At 41.6% G+C, this 25,437-nt stretch overlaps 1 protein-coding gene across 3 annotated transcripts in view; it reads left to right on the plus strand.

Moving 5' to 3' along the window:
- slc5a9 (solute carrier family 5 member 9) overlaps window positions 1-25,437 on the plus strand; it is an 85,355-nt gene that overhangs the window by 11,067 nt on the left and 48,851 nt on the right. For 2 of the 3 annotated variants that reach the window (XM_020530822.2, XM_048602367.1), the window contains 3 exons: window positions 4,966-5,130; window positions 10,124-10,229; window positions 16,988-17,068. In XM_020530822.2, the coding sequence (XP_020386411.1) occupies window positions 4,966-5,130; window positions 10,124-10,229; window positions 16,988-17,068 (352 nt within the window). The remainder of the gene's footprint in view (window positions 1-4,965; window positions 5,131-10,123; window positions 10,230-16,987; window positions 17,069-25,437) is intronic. The other variant, XM_048602366.1, reaches the window with a different exon arrangement.

Consider the following 25,437-nt stretch of genomic DNA (forward strand, 5'->3'; position numbering starts at 1 on the left):
CTAAGAATCTTTTCGGATAATTTCTCTACCACAGATGTAAGACTTGCTGATCTATAATTGCCTGGATTATCCTTGTTGGCCTTCTCAAACGAAGAAAGGACATTGCCTGTTTTCTTCTGGGACCTTAACTATGGCTAAAGAGATGCTTCAGCAAGTCCTCAGCCATCTCCTTCCTAGCCTCCCTCATTATCCTGGGATAGATCCCATCAGGCCTGGGGAATGTATCTACCTTAACATTTTTCAAGATACCCAAAACCACCTCCTCCTTACTATTGACATGCCTGAGCATATCAACATACCCCTTCCCCAACCTTACCCTCATCTATGTCCTCCTTGGTGAATACTGTTGCGAAGTACTCATTAAGGACCTCAACCACTTCCTCCAGCTTCATGTATAAATGCCCTCCATTGTCCTTGTGTGGACCTACCCTTTCCCTAGCTACCCTCTTTCTCCTGATATATTTGTAAAATGCTTTGGGATTCCCCTTGTCCTACTTGCCAAGAACATTTCACGGCCACTTTTAGGCCTCCTAGTTCCTTGTTTAACTTGCCTGCTTCCTTTATATTCCTCAAGGGCCTTGTCTGATTTCAGTTTTCAAAACCTTACTTATGCTTTATTTATCTTTTCGACTGAACTTTCATTATCCCTTGTCATCCAAGGTTTCCAAATATTGCTTATCCTTACTTTCATCATCACAGGAACATACTGGTCCTGACCTCTGATCAACTGGCCTTTAAAAGGTTCCCACATTTTAGCCATGGATTAACCCTCAAACAACCACCCTCCCTCTAATTTCTGTCTAATACTGTTGAAATCAGCCTTCTCCCAATTTATCACTTTCAGCCTAGAACTGGTTTTATCCTTGCCCGTTATCATATTGAAACTTACAGAACTATGATTACTGTTCCCAAAATGCTCCCCCATGGAACTCTCAATCACCTGGCCAGGCTCATTATTACTATTATTATTTCAAGAAGCTGTCCTGGATGCATTTTCAAATTCTGCTGTATTTATGCCCCTGGCACTAAGGGAGTCCCAGTCAATATTGGGGCAGTTAAAATCACCCAATACAATAACAGTCTTGCTCGGAATGACTCATCTAACACACCTTATTAGATTAATTTCACACGTTTTTGTGTAGAACAGGGTATAGTACGGTCAATTAAAAATTTGCAAGTTACCAAACTCTTCTCGAATTAGTTAGAATCATTATTCCCCTTAGTTAGCTATCACTTCCTAACTTGGAGTCCAAAGCTCATTTTTGTAAAAGAGAAGTGAATAATAAACTAATTTATTCTGATATTACACTAATATATTCCACTGGATTTATTCCAATCATTTACAAAATTGTCTATATTGTTTCCTTCACTGACAATGAGTGATTCCTGCACCATATTCTAACAAATCTTTGGCAGACATGGACAGACTATCATGGATTCCTAAGCACTCTTGCCCTGTAAATCAGAGGCTTTTATGGAAAGTTGATAGGGAATACCTCTTTGCTGCTCCTGAATGATCAATTTATTTCTTCCCTGCTAGTTATTTCGGTATCCTCTAATGTTGTTTCACATTTCCAGCATTAGCAAAAATTTCCTTTTGCCTACAATTAAAGATGAGCTGATCCTGATAACTTTCCTAACGATTGAGCTAAACTTGATACTTTGCTCGAGAAACTTGGATCAAGTTTCTGTCCACAGTTCGTTTTTCTGAAATTTTACAAATAGTGAATTAATTTCAAGGATGGCCCACAAGTTAAAACAAGACAAAAATATTTATTCTTTGTCACAGCGGACACTAAATTATCACTGTGGGCTGAATCTTACAGTTTTTGGCTAAGTACAAGTAGCGTCAAATATTTTGTTGGGATTCCTGCTGTGAGACTCAGTTGATTTCTTTGCCATTTCTTAGCAAACCTACCGTGTGTCTCATGTCCAATTCTATCCCCATCCTACTGTGTTCCCAGTACAACTCACCATGCGGTGGATAACCACCAAAAGACCAGCATCTTTTGTTGAGGTGATGTCTTTAAAAGGCCACATGCACCCAGGTGAGCATCGGCAATGCAGCATTGCCCCTCGCCAACAATGACCACAAAGCCAAGCTCCTTATGACACACAACTGTCATGGCTGACTCTCCCTTACATATCCAACCCCATTCTCTTACCCTACTTGCTATTAAACCCCCAGGCCGCCTACCTGTCCATAGCTACATTCCCTCTGAACACCCTGTCTAACTGACTGCTACTCTCTTCCCCATTGCCCACTGCCCACTGGAATTGTCATTATCCAGCAGGGGAACATCATGTATAGGGAAGCAAACGGATAATTCCAAGCATGGGCTTTTATTTAGAGCCACTCAAAACGAACACAAACAAAATTGGTAGAAGCTGAAATTCCCCACCCCCATGATGCAAACAAAATGCCAGCATTATAGTCAATGACGATTTGACAGTCCAGTCCTCTGCACCCAACTCACATTTCCCAGAACCGCATGTCACTCAGGCCTTGTCTGCCGTTAGCGCCTGATGCAGATGAGCTCCATCATCCACACGGAAGGCTTTGTCTAGCTCAGATAACAAGGTGTAGAGCTGGATGAACACAGCAGGCCAAGCAGCATCAGAGGAGCAGGAAAGCTGACGCCTTACGTCATCTCACTGCCTGCTGCAGTTGTGCAGAGCACAACATGTCAGGATGATGGGGGATACTCTGCCTGCACCATACAGGCAGCAGCCCTCACTCCCAGACTATACCAAGCTGCAGAACCACATCCTGAGCAGCCCCCCACCCCACGCAAACACAGGCCTGGTGGCAGCATGTGCCTGACTTTGTGAAGGTACTCCTGTGGCTGCGTGACCAACACATTATATTGAAAGGGAGTGCCTGCTGGGCTTTGAACCCCTTCCATTCCACACCATTCACATTAACCACTCCACTTTGCACTGCAATTATTAGAGTCCTTTGTCATATTTAAATGATGCAACAATATTCCCCTCATCCCACTACATCCTTGGAATTTTCACAAGTGGTGGGACACTTTTGGCCAGCTCTCACCTCCTTTTGAAGTCATTGCTGCTAAGTTTTTCATCACGGAGACAATAATGTTAGGTTTGTAAGCATCAGTGGTGTAGTGCAGTCTTACTTTGACCAGTGTTTGATGTCAGAGCACGTTCACTCTGTATGAATGGTAAATGGGGCACTGACAATACATAATTCCCCTCGCTGGTTCTGATGGCCTGGGCAGACTGACCATGGCCTACTCCCCAGGCTGCAGTCAGAAGTATTCCCCAACTACAGCTGGCCCGAGCAGACAACTGACCATGGCCAGGCAGCTGGACTGTGCGCGGATTGTGCCCCTGACTGAAGGAACCAGCACCACATGGCTGATAGCACCACCCCCCCCCACCCAAATGGACTGAGGTCTCATCCCCACCAGTTTGTGACATGGCTATTTGGTTGAATGAATGTGCAGTGTGTTTGCTACTCGGGCAGCTGGCACATTCTGTTGGGGTTAGACTGACATCTCAGTGTGCCGTACAACAAGGTGTCACCCTCGCACACCAGGCAGATCACTGTTGATGAGCATAACAAGCGGGCTGTCTCTGCATCTGCACGCAGGAACATGTCAATACAGTAGCTTTCAGTTCCGCCTGGCAGGCATGGCCTAGAAAGGCAAGAATGCTGGGAATATGCAGGTGGGCACTATGTGAGTAGGCACTAAGCAAGCAGGCCTGAGATACAGCCTGGTCTAATCCATGAGCTGGGTGCCTGTCCAAGTACACAGTGTCCCTGCCCCAGCCTGTCGATGCTAGTGACTGGTATGCCCTGCAATATGAGTCTGTGCTTTCTAAGCAGACTGCAAGTGGATCAGAGAGATTCCACGATGGATGCAAGGGTTCAATAAATGTCAGATGCCAGTGTCCTTGGAAGAGCGGAATGTGCAGCTAGTGACTGTGACTCTCACTCTGAGATGATTCTTTTGGTGTTGAGCAACACAGAGGCCCCCTTAGAGCCTGTGGCAAGTTGAAGCCATCAGGTAAACCGCTCAGATTTCTATCTGGAGAATTCTCAACATCCAGTTTGTTCGGCAGATTTATAAGATTGAAAGCTGAATGTTAACAAGGTGAGTTGTGCTGTTAATAAGGTGGTTTACAAATTGTAATTCCCCCTTAACTGGCAAGTCGCTGCTGCCTGGTGAGAAATTTGCCTCACCATTTGGCAGACGGATAAGAGATGCAGCAAAGTAAAGCCTATTGCCCAGTTCTGTCCATAAATCTCATTAAAGCCTATGTCACTCAGTCCCCTGTAAGATTCTGCCTGTGGCCTCACATTTACTCAAGGTGAAACTTAAAGTAGGCAGCACACTGGTTTAAAATAAAGCAATTTTTAAAAAAAAATTTACTCCTGGGACTGACCACCTCTAGTTGCCCTTAAGAAGGTGGTAGTGAGCTGCCTTCTTGAACTGTTGCAGACCCTGTACTCTGGGTAGACCCATTAGGGAGAAAATTCCAGGATATTGACCCAGTGACAGTGAAGGAACGGCGATATATTTCCAAGTCAGGATGGTGAGTGGCTTGGAGGGGAATTTGCAGGTGGTGGTGTTCCCAATTTCCTGCTGCCCTTATCCTTCTAGATGGAAGTGGGCGTGGGTTTGGAAGGCTCTGTTTAAGGATCTGCTCACAACCACTTTTTTTTTTCAACAGTTAATTGTTTATTCTTAAAAATTAAATGATTTTGAACACTGGACAAGATATAAAATAATCCCCATAACACACATTATATATTACACATTCAATATTCAGTTTACGGAAGAGTTGGAAAAGAAACTAACAATGTCCATGTGTTCCTTGTGAACTGAATGGAAATTTTACATTTCTTTAGCAGGGTTTAAATTATGATTTATCAATGTGATATTACTCTGAACACAAGCAGAGAACTGACTTCTAATACCTCTCTTGTTTTTTTAGGCTTCTTGGGTTCTCGTGGCACTTGGCTGGGTTTTTGTTCCTGTGTACATTGCTGCTGGTGTGGTCACTATGCCCGAGTATTTGAAGAAAAGGTTTGGAGGACAGAGAATCAGAATCTACATGTCTGTGCTTTCTCTTATCCTGTACATGTTCACTAAGATATCGGTGAGTGGGAGAAATAATGCTGTGTTGTCAGGGTAACTGAGTAGACAAAAATTTGGCAGAGGGAATATAATTGGGAAATATGAATGCTACTTAGGTAGGAAGAATAGAAAACCAGCACAGAGATTAAATGGAGAGAGATGGCAAAATTTGGTGGTCTAGAGTATGCGGTATCCTGTTAAATGAATCACAAACAGTGAACATGCAAGTAATTAGGAAGACAAATCATATATTGGTGTTCATTACATGGGGAATGGAATATAAAAATAGGGAACTTTTACTGTTGTTGAGATGGTATCTTGGTGAAAGCATTTTGAGTACTGTTGCAGTTTTGCAACTCCTATTACAAAAATGTATAATTGCATTGAAAGCAGCTCAAGGAAAGTTCACTTGATTAACACCTTCTTCCCAGGTATTATATTATGAAGAACTGTTGTACAGTTTGGGCTTGTACCTGTTGGAGTATAGAAAAAATGAAATGTGATCTTATTGAAATGTATAAGATTTTGAGAGGACTTCTTGGGGTGCATACCTTGGGGATGTTTCCTCTTGTGGGAAGGTCTAGAAATAGGAGACAGAGTTTATGAGTAAGAGCTATCTACTTTAAGATAAAGATTGAGAATTTTTTTTTCTCTCAAAGGGCTATCAGCTTAGAATTCACATCCCCAGAAAGCAGCAGAAGCTGGATTGTTGAATTTATTCAAGGCTGAATTAGAAAGATCTCTCGTAGACAAGGGAATTAAGGATTATGGGAGACAGAGAGGAAAGTGGAGTTGAGAGTACTACCAGACCATTCATGATTGTATTGAATGGTGGGCCAAAAGACCTATTCCTGCACTAAGTCTCATATTCCTGTCGTTAGATTATGCTCGGAGAAGCACCATGGTACCTAAGTTAGATTTCCACGTTTCATATTGAAATCACAAGAACTGCTTCAGTTCAACATCAATCTCAAAAGTTCACTTGCAATTCTTGCAGTGAAGTTTTTCACATTAGTCTTCTATGTACAACACTCTCTTAGCCCAAATTTGCCCTTCACTATTTTGCAATCTTTCTTTATTTCATCAAAACTGCAAAATACTGCAGCAAATTTTGGAATGAAAGGAGAAGTAGCTGGAAATAGTCTGAAAGTCAGGCACCATCTCTGAGGTGGTCAGAGGATAACGATTGTTTTCACAGATGGACATTATTTAAAAAATACAACAGAATGAAGGGAAAGAGGATTGAAGCAATTATGTATAACCCTCACACACACTTACGTGTACACTTATGTGCACACACTTTCACACTTACATAAACACACATGTGCATCCACACACACATGCTCATACATGGACACAAACTTGCATATATGTGCATGCATGTAAACTCACTCAAAAGCCTGTGAAGTAAGAAGTAGAAATGGTAAAAGGAAACAGTTCCATGACAAGAATGAAATTATTATGAGACAACTGAAGGTATGAGGAGTAAAATTAAAGACTGCAGAGTAGGTGTTATTAGATGAAGTGGCAACGGGTAAGGTGGCAAACCTGGTAAAGCCAAAGGAAACCTGGTGGTCCAGGAGCCTGGGAGGGAAGATGGCTTTGCAGAACACCTACGCTCGGTTCGCAATAAACAACTGCACCTCCCAGTCGCGAACCATTTCAACTCGCCCTCCCATTCCTCAGACGACATGTCCATCCTGGGCCTCCTGCAGTGCCACAACGATGCCACCCGAAGGTTGCAGGAACAGCAACTCATATTCCGCTTGGGAACCCTGCAGCCCAATGGTATCAATGTGGATTTCACAAGTTTCAAAATCTCCCCTCCCCCTACCGCATCCCAAAACCAGTCCAGCTCGTCCCTGCCTCCCTAACCTGTTCTTCCTCCCACCTATCCCCTCCTCCCACCTCAAGCCACACCTCCATCTCCTACCGACTAACCTCATCCCGCCCCCTTGACTTGTCCGTCCTCCCTGGACTGACCTATCCCCTTCCTAACTCCCTACCTGCACTCACCTTTACTGGCTCCATCCCCGCCTCTTCGACCTGTTTGTTTCCTCTCCACCTATCCTCTCCTCTATCCCTCTTCTATCCGCCTCCCACTCTCTCCCTATTTATTTCAAAACCCCCTTCCCCTCCCCCTTTCCTGATGAAGGGTCTAGGCCCGAAACGTCAGCCTCTCTGCTCCTATGATGCTGCTTGGCCTGCTGTGTTCATCCAGCCCTGCACCTTGTTGTCTGGGAGGGAAGATGTCAGGTTAACACCAATTGTGCTGACAGTACCACTGATGCAGTTTTTTTTAACAATGTCCCTGTCTAAGACAACAAGGCATTCCCTCCTGCAGACCTTAGAAATGTGATTTATTTAATCTATTCCTTCACCTGCTTTGATTTTTATTGCCTTCCTGTTCTCTTTAAAGCTTTTGATCTTTTCATTTCTTTCTTTCCTCTTCTTCTTGTACGTGCTCCTACTCTCCAGATTAAAACCCACAGTGCTGGTTACTTGGACCTAGTTCATTGACATTGGAACATAAATGACTGATGGCATTGCATTCTATTCTTGCACAAACAGTTCAAGTTGGCTACCTTTTGCTGAGAGTTATCGAGTGTGCAGGAAGATAGGGAGTGTTTCTCCCACTGATGACCTAATATAGTATTTTTACCAACAACCAGGGTCATTTTGACGTGATTGATTTTTTTCTCGCTGAAACCTGGCACTGTGCTATTAGTTACAGTAAAAGAAAACTATTTGTTCTTGAGCACAATTCACATTCGCGGAAAGAAGTGACAAAGCCCTAAATCTTACAGATGGGTAGAAAGCACTAAACTGGAACACCTAGCAAGTAATATAAGTTACACCAAACCGAGTTATTTCTTCATTGCTATATATGATTCACCTTAATTTCATTATACCTAAATTAACCTCACTGTTTTGTTTCCTCATATCTTTACCCACGGTGGTCCAGTCCTAAATTTCTTCTTCTGACAATTTGTAACCAGCAGTCAAGAGGTGCTCTAGTCTGGTTTACATAACTACTGATGAGCTGATGATTCTTCTAGCCTCTTTCCTGAGGGATGTGTGAAATTGACAAAGGACAGTCACTTTACCAATAGGAAGAGTTAAGTTAGTCCAAGCTCTGGTGTTTGATAATCAAGACCTGGGCTATCATATTAGAGGTAGTTGAGGAAATTGGGAAATTTCCCAGCTTGGCACATCTACCTCAGGAGAACATGTATCGAAAGGTGTAATTTTCAAACGGGGTGGCATCAGTTGTGTGCTGGAGTGGAGCCACCTGTCCCTAGACACAAGTCAGACACAGCTGCTGGAGACGCTGAATGCAAACGTGAACTGGTTATAAGGCTTTCTCAGTTCTTTGGGACTTCATTTCAGTTGCTGTGTACAATTTTATAGGCCATCTAGCCCTCACCCCTCACAGCTCCTCTCCCAACCAGTCATTCCCCAAGGCGACCTCTGCCTGCTGCCCACCCTGATAGTCCCTCATACTTATCATACCAACCTATGCCCCTCCACTCATCCCCATAGCCCCTCCATATTTCATTGCAATTCATATGAACCCCATGCTCATTCACTGAACATTTACTCTGTCCAGAACTATCGAACCCTCAGGTAACAATAGCATCTACAGGTGCAGTTCATAAATTTCCTTAAGAACTGCTATTACTACAACCCCATAAAAGTGCATTCAACCAGATACTTAAACTATTTTTCTAGTCAACCTGTTCAGAGATGTTATTACACACCTCTGGAGCAGGTGGGACTTGAACCCAAGCCTCTCTGGTCCAGTGGCAGGGACACTACCAATGCACCACAAAAGGGTCCCTAACCATACATTTAAAATAGTAATAACAGAACCTATAAGCACCTGACACCTATTTTGTCATCTTTAAAGAAACAGTGAGCCAGACAGCATCTTGTGGCACAGTGGTAGTGTCCCTGCCTTTGAACCAGAAGGCCTGGGTTCAAGTCCTACCTACTCCAGAGGTGTGTAATAATAGCTCTAAACAGGTTGGTTGGAAATATCTAAACATCAAACCAGATGGGGGTCTTGTCGCACAATGGTAGTGTCCCTACTTCTGAGTTAGGAGGCCCACGTTCAAATCCTACCTTCTCCAGCGGTGTGCAATAAAATCTCTGAACAGGTTGATTAGAAAATATAAACATTGAGCCATTGAGGAAACTGTCTATCAAGCAAAATTTCCTCTAGTGTGGAGCTTTTCCAGCAGGTTAATTGGAGTCAGGGCTCTCAGACAAATGTGCAAAATGAGAATTGCATGGGAGCTAAAACATTCGTTAAATTGTTTTGTTTGCAACTAAACCTGATTGATTTTGTTGAGTAGCTGTCTGACTTGGTGACTCCCCCACCAGCCACTGCAAAATGAGGAACTTTGCCTGAAGCTTGATTGGGGAATGTCAGTAAAATGACACGTTCCCACCCTGCATTCTTCCTCCTGATCAAAGGTCTCCATGCACCCACTCCCTGCCTCCAAACTCTTCTCTGGAGTCCAGGCATAAAATTTCACCCATTTTGCTCATTCGGGTGTGCCTGGACCATGGTTCTACCCTAAAAGCAGTGTGGAGCCATGTTGATTTTCCTAGCCTCAATCAGGAGAGGTTTTGTTATTTGACTTAAGGTCAGCAGCCTATTGCCTGTACTCAGCTGTAAATTATTTACCATAATCTCTTCATAATGGAATAAAATGGAATGTTGGAGATCAAAGATCTTGAAGGTATGAAATGCTGATGGCTCCACAAAAGTGGCCAGAAAAGAAGTAACTGATGCACATAAAGATCACATTGTAATAAATAAATGATTTGCAGGAGTTGGTAAACAGTTGTAAATCATTTAACAAAAGTGACATCATTGAAAACCCTTGATTAAATTTTCTCATGTCACTATATTTGGTACTTTAAATCAGATGGGAAATTATTACCAATTTTTTTGACTAATTAACAAGTCTGAAGCTTTTGTTATTGTTTGTGTGTTCCTGTTTCAGACTGACATTTTCTCTGGAGCCCTTTTCATCCAAGTTGCATTGGGTTGGAATCTCTACCTTTCTACAGTGATTCTGCTGATAGTGACTGCCTTTTACACAGTAGCTGGTAATTATTTATGTAAAGAACAATTCTGCGCTCTGAGAAATGCTCCATGTATCACTTTTAGTTATTGTTTCTTGTCCCTATGCTACAAATTATTCTGAAGTATGGAAAATGTACCGGTGAACCTTATACTGATATTGCTTTGAAATCACACTGATACTTTGCAGAGAATTTTTTCATAGTTCTTGTACTGGTTCCCTGTGTGCTCAGGGTAACACCAGGAAATCTCGATGGGGAAAAGTGCTGTTTTCTGATGGATAGAGTGATTACAATACAACCTGCATTTACGTAGACCTCAAGTGTCAACATCCCAAGGTACTTCACAGCAGCATAATCAGACAAAGTTAACAAGATGTCACAGAAGGATACACTTGACTTGGTGATCATCAGCTTCATCAAAGAGATAGGTTTTAAGGAGCGACTTAAAGGAAGAGGGAAAGATGCAAAGGCTCAGGATGAGAAGTATAGAACTTAAGGTGTAGACATTTGGAAAGCATAACACCAAATGTGAGGAAGACACAAGAAGCCAGATTTGGAGGCCACTGTATTCACACCTTAAAGCTTGAATGATATATATGCAGTCTGATAGTTAATTTATTGATGGCAACGGCAATAACATTAGACAACAAATAAACCATAAAAGCTGGTAAGCTTGTGAAAAAAAGAACAGTGTTCTAGACAACAAGGTGCAGAGCTGGATGAACACAGCAGGCCAAGCAGCATCATAGGAGCAGAAAGGCTGACGTTTCGGGCCTAGACCCTTCGTCAGAAAAGGGGGAGGGGAAGGGGGTTCTGAAATAAATAGGGAGAGAGTGGGAGGCGGATAGAAGATGGATAGAGGAGAGGATAGGTGGAGAGGAAACAAACAGGTCGAAGAGGCGGGGATGGAGCCAGTAAAGGTGAGTGTAGGTAGGGAGTTAGGAAGGGGATAGGTCAGTCCAGGGAGGACGGACAGGTCAAGGGGGCGGGATGAGGTTAGTCGGTAGGAGATGGAGGTGCAGCTTGAGGTGGGAGGAGGGGATAGGTGGGAGGAAGAACAGGTTAGGGAGGCAGGGACAAGCTGGACTGGTTTTGGGATGCGGTAGGGGGAGGGGAGATTTTGACACTTAAAACTAAATGCCTGATTCAGATAATATATGGATGGTAAAGAACAGCGAGTCCTTCTTTGGCCTGAAACAGTCAATTCTTGTAATAGCTCTGCCAAATGTCACTATGATAAAAATTTGACGTGAATTCTAGTTTATTTAATCTCTTTAAAGAGTTTAAGTATGTAGGATTGGTAGTTCATGTTAACTTTTATGATTTATTCCTAAAAAAAAATCGTTCATTGGGGAAAATAGAGATAAGAGATCCGCAATATGGCTTCTGTTCTCTCGCCATTATACTGTTCTTTCACTTGTTAAGATATGCTTGTCGTGCTTGCTTTTCAACATTTGACTGAAAACACACTCATACAGTTTGCAGATTTCTAAGGATCCTGTTAGCCCCTGAAAGTCAAACTGGTCAATTTACAGAGCGAGTTCAAAAAGCTATTTCTTAATTTAAAACAAAACCCATGTCTTAACAATGCGTACGTTTTATCTGTTAGAACTCTTACATATGTCATCTTCTTACTGTCCTGAAATATATCAGCACACTCAACATATTAATGCAAGAGAAGTATTTAAAGCTCTACTACATAGTATGTCTCCATTTTAAAATTGACTCAGCATTGTTTCTCTTTAACATTGTCAATAAAATAGTGACAATTTGTTTGTTTAACTTTATGGGTTTCAGCTTGGCATTGTTTGCAACAAAATACATGGTAGCTCAGTGGTTAGCAGTGCTGCCTCATAGTGCCAGGAACCTGGGTTCAATTCCAGCCTTGGGTCGAGTTTGTCTGAGTGGAGTTTGCATGTTCTCCCCATGTCTGCTTGTGTTCCCTCTGGGTGCTCCCATTTCCTCCCACAGTCCAAAGATGTGTAGGGTCGGTGGATTGGCCATGCTATATTGGGTTAGACATGGGAACTGCTGGGTTAGGGGGATGTGTCTGGGTGGGATGCTCTTCGGAGGGGCGGTGTTGGACTGAATGGCTTGTTTCCACACTGTAAGGATTCTATGAAAATACCTCTATAGCCTGCTTACTCTCAAGACCTTTTCCCCATTTTTCCATTCCTGCATTCAGAGTCTCCAGCTTTCATCTGGTTCACACGCTTGTCTTCACTCCACCCCTCCCCTAACTCCATTTCCTGCCTTACCTTTCAAGTCTTCGGTATATGTTTCTGCCCTGGCTGCCATTCTGAACATGTACTGAAATCCTGTGCCCTACTTAGTGTTGGAAGTTAATTGGTGCAGTTAGTTCTTTCTGCACTGACCGACTTCAGCCAGTAGATGGAACCTGGCCAATTAAAATTTTATCGGGTGAGTGGAATTCTGATGTTAATTTCTAGTACTTACATTTTTATTTTATTTCTTCTACATTTTGTTTATTTTGTTTTAAATGTTATTTACCTATGAACATAGACATGTACGATGCACATGATTTCATGTTAATGATTTTTTGAAGTTTCTTTTCTGCTGAGAAAGGTTCTGCAGTACATAACTAGAACAAAAAACAATACAGCACAGGAACAGGCCCTTTGGCCCTCCAAGCCTGTGCTGACACATTTTGCCCTTCCATACTAAAACTGTCTTCACTTACAGGATCCATATCCCTCTAGTCCCTTCCTATTCATGTATTCATCCAGGTGCTTCTTGAATGTTGCTATTGTGTCTGCTTCCACCACCTCCTCTGGCAACACGTTCCAGGCACTCATCACCCTTTGTGTGAAAACTATTTTTATACAGCTATATTATTATACTGTATTATTTTTATATTTAGTGATTCGTTTTATTTTTCAAGTAATCTCAACTAGGAATATCCTATACTTCAATACACATGAATACACCATAGTGAATCCTCTCACATAGTATAGCATTTCAACCTGCACATTATTTTCTCCAAGCAAAAATTGTCCACAGGAACCTAACTCTCACTTTAGCATTGATGCCCATGGGAAACCATGTTTCACTTAAAGTTGTTTCACCTATAGTCACAATTTTCCAGACTGTAACTACAACTTTTAAGTCCTATGGTCAAGTTCTGTTACATGATTTTGGTACAATTAAAAGGTAGCTGTTGCTTGAACTTTATTTAAATCTTTTTCTAAGTATTACAAATCAGAGAAAGAGGGCATTCTTGTGTTTCCATAGTTAGCAGTAGTGCAACTTCAGATATTTTTTCAATAAAATCCTGCGCATTTGTAATTCCTTTAACATAACAGAACAAAAATATAGCAAAATGTGCATTGCTAACTTTTTAAAAATTAAGCACAGGTGCTAAGAACCTGCAAAGATGAAGCAGTTGGACACAGATTTCATTTTAATTGAAAATGTATCAGTAATCTGTTGATATAAAGAAATATTACTAGCAAAGGATAAAACTGAAAACAGAAGCAATTATTCTCTATTGTCAGTGATGTCTGTACCCAGTGCATAAACTTCAAGCATAATAGATGTTTCATTAACTTTGAGGTAATTACTCATATGTTTGTAGAGTTTGAATTGGATTACAAATCGTTACAAATGTTGGATTTAATTTTCTGATGAAATGCTTTAATTTAAAAATATTTTTACTTGAGTGAAAGAGGAGCAAAACTAATATCATGTATGAGCTTGGGACATGATAAATTTACAGCAAAGTGGAAATATTTTAGGAGATTTGGTAGAGTGGAATATAGTAGAAGTATAATTAGTTGAAGCATAGCAATAAAATGCAGGAATTTGCTCACTGAGCTGGTTTGTTCTCGTTCAGACGTTTCGTCACCATGCTAGGTGACGTCATCAGTGGAGCCTCCGATGAAGCCTAGCATGGTGACAAAACGTCTGAACGAGAAAAAGCCAGCTCGGTGAGCAAGTCAACAACCTCACCCGCAACCCGAGCTACAGATCTTTGCCAAAATATTGAATGCAGGAATTTGCTCAAGAAATTAGTGCAACAGAGAATAAAAGCAAATGAGACGTAGAACTTGCTGCCAATTTGCTTATTAGCTCTTTTGATTTATTGCCAAAAGGTTAATTTCACCATAATGAGGGCATAATAATATGATATTACTCACATTTTCAATTTGATTTGGTTTATACATGGGAATCCAAGAGCAAGATTAGATATCTGTAGTAAAGCCCTGGATGCAGCAAGTCTAATCTTATTCCTAATACGCCACCTTTATAATTCCATTCTACACCAAATTTTGTAATCTATTTTCTGTCTTTTATCAATGGTTGATCAATGGGTTCCAGGGGACCAATACACAGAACACTGCAGACAGAATCATACAGCATGAAAACAGATCTTTCAGTCCAGTCATGCTGACCGTGTTCCCAAACTAAACTGGTCCCACTTGCCTGCACCTGGCCCGTATCCCCGCAAACCTTTTCTTATTTATGAACTTATTCAAATGTCTTTTAAACATTGTAACCGTACCTGCATCCACCACTTTCTCTGGCAGTTCATTCCACATACGAACCACTCTCTGTGTAAAAAAACATGATGTCAGGCATGAGTTTAAATCTGAGTTTCTCTTTCATGATGATTTCCAGATTAAGTAGTTCATTAAAAGGAAGAAACAAAGGAAACTAGTGCATTTAAGTAAAGAAAGAGTTACATTGAGGCACTTTCCCTAGGAGCCATTTCTGGAAACAAATGGGCAAAGGCTTGACAGTATATTCCCCCACTCAGTTTGAAAATGACAGGCAGTCAAAGAAGGGACCAAAAATAGATTGTTCAAAAACTATTTTTAAAATAATCTCCCTTCTTCTGGCAGTGTTATATTTTGACAAAAGGATGACTGTGAAACCTGGCTACAAAACGGTTCACTAGACATTTCAGCTCCCCCCCACCCCTTGCTGATTGACCTCAATATTGTCCTGCTTACACTGTAAAACAATTGGCATTGAGCAGTGAGTAGGAGTGGGCACAATGCTTTAAAACAGTGGGAAGGAAGGAGATACTATTATTGGAGGATACCCTTTGCCTCTCAGGGCATCCCCCCAGAAGATAGCAATTTCCCCACTTTCCGTCCTACCCATACATATTCTAAAACCCACTTCTCACCACCTCCCACCCCAACCCCGATCACCCTGCCTCCTAAGTTGACAATACTCTCCTTGACAAATGGCCCTGACTTACCTGGATCTTTGGATCCATTGGACCTTTTTTTTTCTTTATTCATTCACAGAAGGAGGGCGTTACTGGCCAGGTAGCATTTATTGTCCATCCCAAATTGCCCAGACGGCAGTTAAGAGTCAACCACATTGCTGTGGGTCTGGAGTCACATGTAGGCCAGACCAGGTAAGGATGGCAGTTTCCTTCCCTAAAAGACATTAGTGAACCAAATGGGTTTTTCTGACAATTGACAATAGGTTCATGGTCATCATTGGACTCTTAATTCCAGATATTTATTGAATTCAAATTCCACCATCTGCAGTGGCAGGGTTCAAACCCAGGTCCCCAGAACATTACCTGGGTCTCTGGATTAACTGTCCAGCGATAATACCACTAGGCCATCACCTCCCCTTAAAGGGCCTCCTTTGTAGGCCTACCTGTAGCCCTGGCACTGCCCGCTATGGAGTCCTGATGCTGCCGGCCAATCAGATTGGACATCAGGTCTAGAAGGTGGGACTTCCCCATTGAGAGGTGCACCATTTGAACCTGCCCACAATGCATTTTGGCTTGTTGTACATCGATCGGCTTGCCGCCAACTTCACTTCCTTTAAATTTCTGCCCTTTATCTGTGTTGCTCTGTTATTGCCTCTAGATTGTGCTTGACAATCTTTCAACGTAGTCCCATGGCTCCAGCCCTGCCTCCTGCTCAGTAAAAGTGACTTAACTGTATTCAGCATTTTTCCCAGTATTGCACCGGAGATTATGTGAGGACTCTGCATCAAACCTGTGTAGTGTAACACACAGTATCATGGACCAGTAGAACTCCATTATACTGTGATACCCAAAAAAAATACAATAAATTCAAGAAAATAAAATGTTGTCCTCCTTTCGAGAACCGTAAGATAATCATTCATCCCCTCTCCTTCCCCCACTGATAATTGCATTATTAGTTGACAGTTGACAAAAATCTTGTTAGCCATACCACCCAGCATATGCATCAGAGCTGAAACAAGATCAAATCATGTTCAATATCAGTGTTAGCAAAGGCCAGCATTAATTTATTATCCAATTGGTGCATTGCACAGGAGACTAAAGAAGGCGGGAAAATTTTACATAAACGTGTATCCTGAATGTACATAGGCACTTGAGAGCTGAAGTCCAATTGATTAATATTTCAAATTCTCTGCCAGCCAGGAACAAAATAAAAGGAAGAGGTTAAAAATATTGAGTTTAAATCCCTTTTACTTAAGTAAATAAACAGAACTGTCTCAAACCTTCCTTCCATACATGTCCCATTTTGTCACTATTAAATTGGTAATCTGCCCTTCTGTGTTGAACCTTTCATAGATCCTTGTATAATTTCTCATCATACATGTAATAAAACAAGTTGAAATTTATGCTGGGAAGAGCATAATTTCTCTCGCACTCCACATGCTGAAGTATTCCAGAAAGACTTCTCTTAGTTTAAATTAATCTAAAAGCTTCAGGGAGTAGCTTGACAATGTTTATATCCGATTTATTATTTTCAGTCTGGGATTATTTGCTCAGTAAATGGGTATTTTTGTCTTCCCATTGATAGGTGGGTTGACGGCTGTGATTTACACAGATGCCCTGCAGACTGTGATTATGGTGGTTGGAGCTGTCACACTTATGTTCATTGGTGAGTCTTTCAGTATCAACAAACAAAAAAAATTGTACACATCAGTTAGGTGTATGGAGAGGAATGAATATATGCTGGTGAGTATATTCAGTTTACTGACTTGAAACCCACACATCCACTATTTGTCTGTTCGCTGGAATATGATGGCTTTGGGCTGGACACTAATAAGGTTTTAATATAAACAGACTATCAACAGCTTCTGATTGCATTTTCTGAGAAGGATAAATCACAGAAAAGCTTTTATATTTCATTAAATAAGTATATTTTCCTATATTGTATTGAAAACCTAGCCTAATGTTCATGAGTCTCAGATGTATGATCTATGTTAAAACTTTATGGCCCTGTAATTGTTATTACTTTTTCAAACACATAATGCTGTCTGTGCTGCACAAGTCTACGACTGCCCTTATGCCTTCCTTACTGCCACCTGAAGAACAAAAAAAAACCAGTTGCTTGACATGTCCTCTCTCTCTAAATTTCCTGCTCAGCTAGAATTTATCTCACCAATCTCCTTGTCATTCCATTCACTGTCACACTCCCGGCTCTGCTGGCAGATCAACAATCTCTGATCAGGATGATTGAAGAAGCATTTAACCCAATGCAAAACCAGTTTATACCCTTGTGGGGAGGGGGAACTGCACTTCCATTGGAAGAAAACAGCCATGGACAACTGAGGAGATGTGGCTCAGCATAAAAGTGAAAGAAAATGCAAACAAAAATGCAAAAGAAGGCACGCATCCTGCTGAATGGGAATGATACAAAAACCAGCAAAGGACCAGAAAGCAATTAATATGAGTGAACTAACTGCACAGACGCCGGTATCCTGTGTCACCGTGTACATGTACACAGGGTCTGACCAGCTAGCTTGAAGTCAGTCCCTAGACTGAGACTTTCTGAATCTCCTGCTTATATCTGTCAGCCAGGGCTCCCTGATTGACTGTGGGGTTGTTAACTTGGGCCAATGAGATCCACCTGGCCTTGGTTCCAATCTGTACAATGAGCTGCTAAAATGAATGAGGAAGGGAGATTTGCCAGGGACAACAAAATCAATAAGAAGAAATTTATAGTTACATAAAGGAAAAGCAGGTGGTCAGGAGCAGCGTTGGCCCACTAAAGACTGAAAGTGGGGATATTATCAATGAATGTGGGGAAATGGTAGACGTGTTGCATAGTTACTTTGCCTCAGTATTCACTGTAGAAAAGGAGAAAAGCTTGCCGGAAATCCTAATGAAATTAATAGTGGATCGGGAACACGGACTAAGTAAAATTAACTTAAGTAGAATATCAGGAATGTGGAAATTAACTGAACTAAAGAGCAACAAATCCTTAGGACCTGATGGTTTCCATGCAAGGCTGTTAAAGGAAGCAGGGTAGCACACTGTAGACACCCTAACTATAATTTTCACAGTTACCTAGATACCAGTCATTTTGCTGGATTGGAAAATTGCTTGTGTCACTCCGCTTTTTAAGGAGAGTGGAAGAGGAAAATCTAGGAATTACAGACCAGTTAGCTAACATTTATGTGAGGAAATTGTTGGGGTCTATAATGAAGGATAGGGTAACTGAACACCTTGAAGATTTTAAGTTAATCAGGGAGAGCCAGCATGGACTCATGATAGTTGGATCATGTCTGACAAAACTCACTGAATTTTTTGAGAAGGTGACTAAGGAAGTGGCCGGGGGAATGTCTAGGCAGGTTGTTGATACGGACTTCCAGAACACATTTGATAAATTCCCACACGATAGACTATTAACTAAAGTAGAAACCCACAGGATTGAGGGGAAATTACTGACATGGCAGGGAAATTGGTTGAGTGGCAGGAGACATTAAAGTAGGGACAATGGGTAGGTACTCAAATTGGCAGAATGTGACCAGTGGTGTTCCACAAGGATCTGTGTTAGGGTCTCAATCATTCACATTATTTATTAAGGCTTGGATAATGACATAGGAAGTCATATATCCAAATTTTCTGATGACACAAAATTAGGCAGCATTAGAGACAGTGTAGATGATAGCATAAAATTACAAAGGGATATTGATAGACTAAGTGAATGGGGAAAAGAGTGGCGTCAGGCGTAGATTTTTAAAATGTCACAATGTAATCAAGAAAGCTAATGGAACGCTGGCCTTTATATCTAAAGGACTAGAATGCAAGGATGCAGATGTTATGCTGTAGTTATACAAAACCCTGGTTAGACCCCACTTAGAGTACTGTGAGCAGATCGTAGGAAGGATATATTGGCCTTGAAGAGAGTACAGCATAGGTTTACAAGAATACCTGGACTTCAGGATTTAAGTTATGAGGAGAAACTTTCCAATTAGGCCTGTTTTCTGTACAATTAAAGGATGATCAGATCGAAGTCTGCAAGATATTAACATTAAAAGACAATGTAGACAAAGATAAACTATTTCCACTGATTGGGGACTCTAGAACCAGGGGGCATAGCCTGAGAATTAGGTCCAGACCAATCAAGGGAGATGTTAGGAAGCACTTCTACACGTGAAGGCCGGTAGATGTTTGAAACTCTCTTCTACAGATTGCATTGGATGCTGCCTCAGTTGTTGATTTTAAATCTGAGAGATACATTTTTATTAAAAAAAGGTATTAAGGTATACAGGCCAAAGGCAGGCTTATGAAGTTAGGCCACAGATCAGCTATGCTGTCATTGGAATAGGGGCTGAATGGCCTACATTTCTTCCTATGTTCCTATGTTCTTTATTTCCCTGCAGAATCTCTGCTTATTCCTGAACAAGTTCCTTGCCATTCATTGGAAACAGTTGTAAAGACATTGTGCCTTTGATCAAAGCATGGGTTACTGGTGGAGGCTCCTTGCCTCTCCATTTTATGTACACTTTCCGTGATTTGACTCACCCAAACACGATAAACAATGGGGCCCTTATCACAAAATTATACCATGAGCTCTAATGTTTCTTTTAGGCAGGCCCTCAGGATTAAGGATGATTTTCTTCCGTTCTGGTGTTGTGTGTCCTGAGTTTGACTTTACTAGGCCAGTCCTGGGTCTGCAAACCCTGCAGCAGGTGGGGAGGTGGTAATTGAGGAAGTGCATAGGTGGGATATTTGGGTCTTGTAAGTTCCTGCCGCTCCTTGTGTTTTGCCTCCACCTGGGCCCGTCAAAGTCACTCAATGTGGTTGGCCCCTGTGTGGATACTTCTGGTCCACCAGGCCATCTTGGGCTAGAGTTTCTATAATCGATGGGGATCTTGTATTTTTCCGTGGATGCCTTTGAAGCATTTTCTCTACGATCCTGGCTTGTTGTGACAACAATCAGGATAGAGTGCTCATTTTGGGAGTCCTGTGTGGCCCACCCAACAGTGCAGGTTGACTGTAACCAATGCTTCGAAACTGGGAATTTTGAGAGAGGCTGTAATATTGGAGTGCCTATCCAACATTGGATTTTGCAGGAAGCATCGCTGGTTATATTTCTGAAGGGATTTGAGATACCTCCTGTATGCTGTCCACGTCTCTGATGCATGCAGGATGGACGGTAACACTGCTGCCCTGTAGGAATGAGCTTAACATTGAGCTTGAGGTCTTTATCATCAAACGCTGGGTTTCTGAGATAGCTGAAGTCTGTGCTGGCACACCCGGGGCAATGTTGAATTTCATTGTCCATGTCTTATCTCACTGAAAGAAGGCTCCTAAGGTATGAGAATCGATCCACTTTGTCCAGTGGCTTGCCGTGAATTTGGATAGCTAGAGGGTAGTGTTACACAGTTGGAGCAGGCTGTTTGAGCACCTTTGTCTTCTGAATATTTAGTCTAAGGCCCTGTTCTGTCAGACATCTCTGTGAATGCATCGAAGCTGGTTTAGAGCTTGGTCTCTGAGTGGGCACACACAAATGCCATCTGTATACTGCAGCTGACCATGGAGGCTAGGGTCGTCATGGTGCTGGAGTGGTGGTGATACAGGTGGAACAGTTTCCTGCTCATCCTACAGATTACCTCCAAACCAGTAGAAAGATTAATGAATATGAGATGGAGTATTGCAGCAAGGAAGATTGAGAAGAGTTTTGATGAGATGGGCTTGCTTGACCCCAGATTGCACTCATTATTGGATCCCTGATGGATTTGTTGGTGAGGATCACAGCTGGCATGCTATTGTGCAGCAGGTAGAGGATGATGATGATGAATTTTAGGGGGCAGCCAAGTTTGATGAAGATATTCCATCGTCCTCCAGATGACAGAGTCAAAGACCTTGTTGAAGCCAAAGGAGGAATATGATAGAGGTTCCTGCTGCTCTGCAGTTTTATTCGATTTACCTTGCTGTGAAGATCATGTTCACTCTGCCTCTTGATGGATGGAATCCACACTGAGGAGGCTTGTGGAGGATTCTTGAAATGACCTCATGGAGGGCAGTAACGAATGGAAAATAAAAACCGCTGTGATGAAAGATTAGCTGCTGATTTGCTGTGAGTCTGTTCCAAGCTGCTGGTGTAGACCAACTTCACTCCACAATGTCTAAAACTTGCTGGGCTTTGGGAAAGGGACAGCACATTGGACTAATTGGATGACTATTTTAATGATCAGGACAGGCCCTCTGGAGTAAATGACTCTTGCATTACTGTAAGCTTCTAATAGGGCAGGAAAAGCAGTCACTATAAGGTGTGACTGTGAACTGAAGGACATCACCACCCTTTCCCTGAAGTTCCAAGATCAGCAGAGACAGTAGCTAATAAGCCAGTTACTGCCTTGTTACTGACACTTACATAGCAGCAGCTGGAGAATGGGTGAGCAATGAGCATTTCAATGAAGATGGAAATAGTTAACTTGAGATTGGAGTGGAATGAACTCAATAGTAAGCCTCATCTCCAGATTTCCGTATGGGATTGCAGATAATAGGTGCAAACCTAGGTGTCAGTGTGTCCTTTTAATAATAGGTTAGGAATCAGATTCACAGCTAAGTCTGCACAGGTATAGCATTTCCAGCAGAGGTCACTGGTTATCCAACACAGCACTGACTAAATTCGACCAGGGATCCTCCTACATCATCTGGTTTAATGCAACTTTCAGTAAGGTTACTCGTGAAGCTTCTCATGTTTCATTTAAAAGCAGAGAGCACTTTCTACCTGTTTTTATTCATTTATAGGATGAGGGTGTCACTGCCAAGGACAACCGTTGTGGCCCACCCTTAATGACATTCAGACGAATGTACAAACTGAGAGCAGGAGGAGGCCATTCAACCCATCAAGTATGCTCTGCCATTCAATAAGATCATGACTGATCTAGTTAAACTTCAAGTCCATTTATCAGCCCAGCCCTAAAAACCTTGCACTTTTTGTTTGACAAGCATCAGTCGACCGCTGCCATAATAATATTCAAAGACTCTTGCTTCCATCATCTTTTCAAGAAGAGTGTCTAAATTTTTAATTTGTGCAAACTTAATTTAGCCTACTTTAAATGGTAATTTGTATTTGGTGTTAAAGTAAAACCTACAATTCAAAATCTTGAGCTTTGAGCAGGTTCCTTTTTACGAGGTGCTTTGAAAGAGTACCCTAATGAAGAACTGTCTGAACTTGGATTCCCATTCAGTGAGTGAACCAACGCCTTTTGGTTTGGGAGCATATAAATTTGGTGTGTGAGCTCAATTCAGCTTTGGACCAAGTTCTTGCATTTACTAGATAAGAATATTTAAATCTTCAATTCGTGAAAACCTAATTTTGCCCAATCCCCATTAACTGCTTGATCGAGGCCCTTTTTCTTGGGAGCATATTATAAGCAGCCAATTTAGTGTAACTTAGCTCTTGAGTGTGACTTACAACAGGATATCAGAGTTGTACATCTCAATGACCACGACTTACAATCAAATGTACTCAAGGAATGCAATAGAGTGCAGGTGTTGAGCATCTCAAGGAGTTCAGTGGTAGGAGGAGAGAGAGATGTTTGGTTTCTTTTGCCTAAACCAAGCAGCTGATTCCTGAATAGGACTGATGTATATTTCTAGTCTTTAAACTAAAAATAAGTTGTTTTGTGTGTTTGGGTTTTGAGATTATTTTCCCTTTTTCTTAAAAATATAAGATTGATACTTGCATGTAAGAAAGGAAATTAAGATAAATAAAATGTTTAGAGTGGGTATTCATCATGTCTAAAAGAACATGATTAGAGTGATTTGATTAATAACTGAAATAAAATACGATAGAGATGGCAGGTTGGTGATGTGTTGCGCCTGTAGTATGTGGACACTAAGGTGATCCACAGTGAATACATCTGTAACAAGCATTTACAGCTCAAATAAGTTTGGATCTGAGTTGAAGAGCTGCACCCCAAGCTGCAGACATTGTGCCACTTCAGGAATGGTGAAATTTACCTGGACACTTTCCTCCAGGAGGTGGTCGCATTTCTGAGATTATGTCATTCAAACATGGGCTGTGATCAAAGACAGGCAGGACTGATTGTAGGTGAGACACATACAGGGGCCAAGGAGCAGCTCTTGATGAGACTTTGACCCTGCAGTTACCCAACAGTTGTGAAGTACTTGTAAGCTGTATGGATGAAAGCATGATGGCAGGAAGGACAAGCGAACTGGCATTCAAGTAGAGGGAGAAAATAGGAATTGGTAGTGGTGGGAGTCAGTAAAATTAGGGAAGTTGGATACTGTTCTCTGCAGCTGTGAGCTGGAATCCCGAACGCTGTGTTGTCTGCCTGGTGGAAGGATTAAGAACATTTCCTCAAGACTAGAGATGACCTTGGAGTGCGAAGGGAGAGATCCAGTTATTGTCATCCATGTTGGTACTCACAACATTGATAAGACTGGAAAGGAGGGTCTGCTGAAAGATTTTGAACAATTAGGAGCTCAACTGAAACTAAGGAGACTCTCCAAGGTAATAATCTCTGGAATACTCCCAAGACAAGGGCAAACTGATATAGGATCGATAAAGTCAAGGAGTTAACTTCAGCTCATGAGGCACTGGCACAAGTATTGGGATAGAAGGGAGCAGTCCCGTTGACATAGCTTCACATGAACCGAGCTAGGACCAGTGCCCTAGAGCATTGAATATTGAGAGCTGTATCGAGGCTAAACTAACTGGTGTAATGTTTGGGAAGATGTTTATGTGGGCTTACGAAACAAAGAAAAGTAAGTAACTATAAAAGTAGGAGATCCTAGAATTAGGGTCATAGTTTAAAAATAAGAGGTGGTCCATTCAAAACAGAGATGAAGAAAAACAAAATTTTCTGACAGTTGTAAGCCTTTGGAATTCCCTTCCTCAAAAAGGCAGTGGATACAGAATCATGACATATTTTTAAGACAGAACTTGATAGATCCTTGATAAGGGAGGAAAGATTATCAGGGATATGCAGGAATGTAGACTTGAGGTTCAAATCAGATTGACCGTGATCTTATTGAATGGCAGAGCAGACTTGAAGGGCCGAGTGGCCTATTCTTGTTCCTTGTTCAAATGTGTAAAGGATATAGCAGCAATACAGGGGAACTGTTTTGATAATGATACCCAGAGTGGGGTAGGAAGAGATAAAGTTTATGAGTAAGTGCAGCAAAAAAGATTAAATGATTATAGTATCCAGAACAAAATGAATGAATTGATAGCATAAATAGAGGTTGATGGGTATTATCTTACAGCCATTATGGAGACATGGGTACATGGAAATGAATTCTGGGAACTGAATATTGAGAGATATGAGATTTTTCAAACAGAAAATCAGGAAATGAAGGGTGGTGGGGTAGCTTTGTTAGTACAAGATGGGTTGAGTATGATAACAAGAAATGATCTCGGATTGGATTAGCTAGATTTCATATGGGTGGAGGAAAGAAATAGCAGGGGGATCGGCATCAATCATGGTTAACAAAGGAAGTTAAGATTAGCATCAGATTGAAAGAATAACAAACAATCTGGTAAACGTTAGTAGTAACCCAGAGGATAGGGCAAGTTTTAAAAGCCATCAGAAAGTTGACCAAAAATAAAAAAGAGGGAGAAAATAAACCTGAGGACAAATTAGCAAGGAAAATACAAATGTACAGGACGAACTTCTTTAAATATGAGAGGCCAAAGTGCCCGTTAGACAATGAAATAGTAAGGAAAACCAAGAAATGGCAGGAGTTGAATAAATACTTTGCATCAGTCCCCACAGTAGAGGACATTAATATCATTCCAAAAATACTAAGGAATCAAGGGGCTAAAGAAGGGAAGAAGTAAGCACAAGGTGGACAAATTATTGGAAAGGGCTCTGAGAGATAGAATTTATGATCACTTGGATAGGCACAGTTTGATTTGTGATGGTCAGCATGGGTTTGTGAGGGGTCGATCATGCCTCACAAACCTTATTGAATTCTTTGAAGAGGTGACCAAACATGTGGATGATGGTAGAGCAGTGGATGTGGTATACATGGATTTAA

The sequence above is a fragment of the Rhincodon typus genome, chromosome 10, assembly GCF_021869965.1.
Source record: "Rhincodon typus isolate 14 chromosome 10, sRhiTyp1.1, whole genome shotgun sequence".
Classification (NCBI taxonomy): domain Eukaryota; kingdom Metazoa; phylum Chordata; class Chondrichthyes; order Orectolobiformes; family Rhincodontidae; genus Rhincodon; species Rhincodon typus.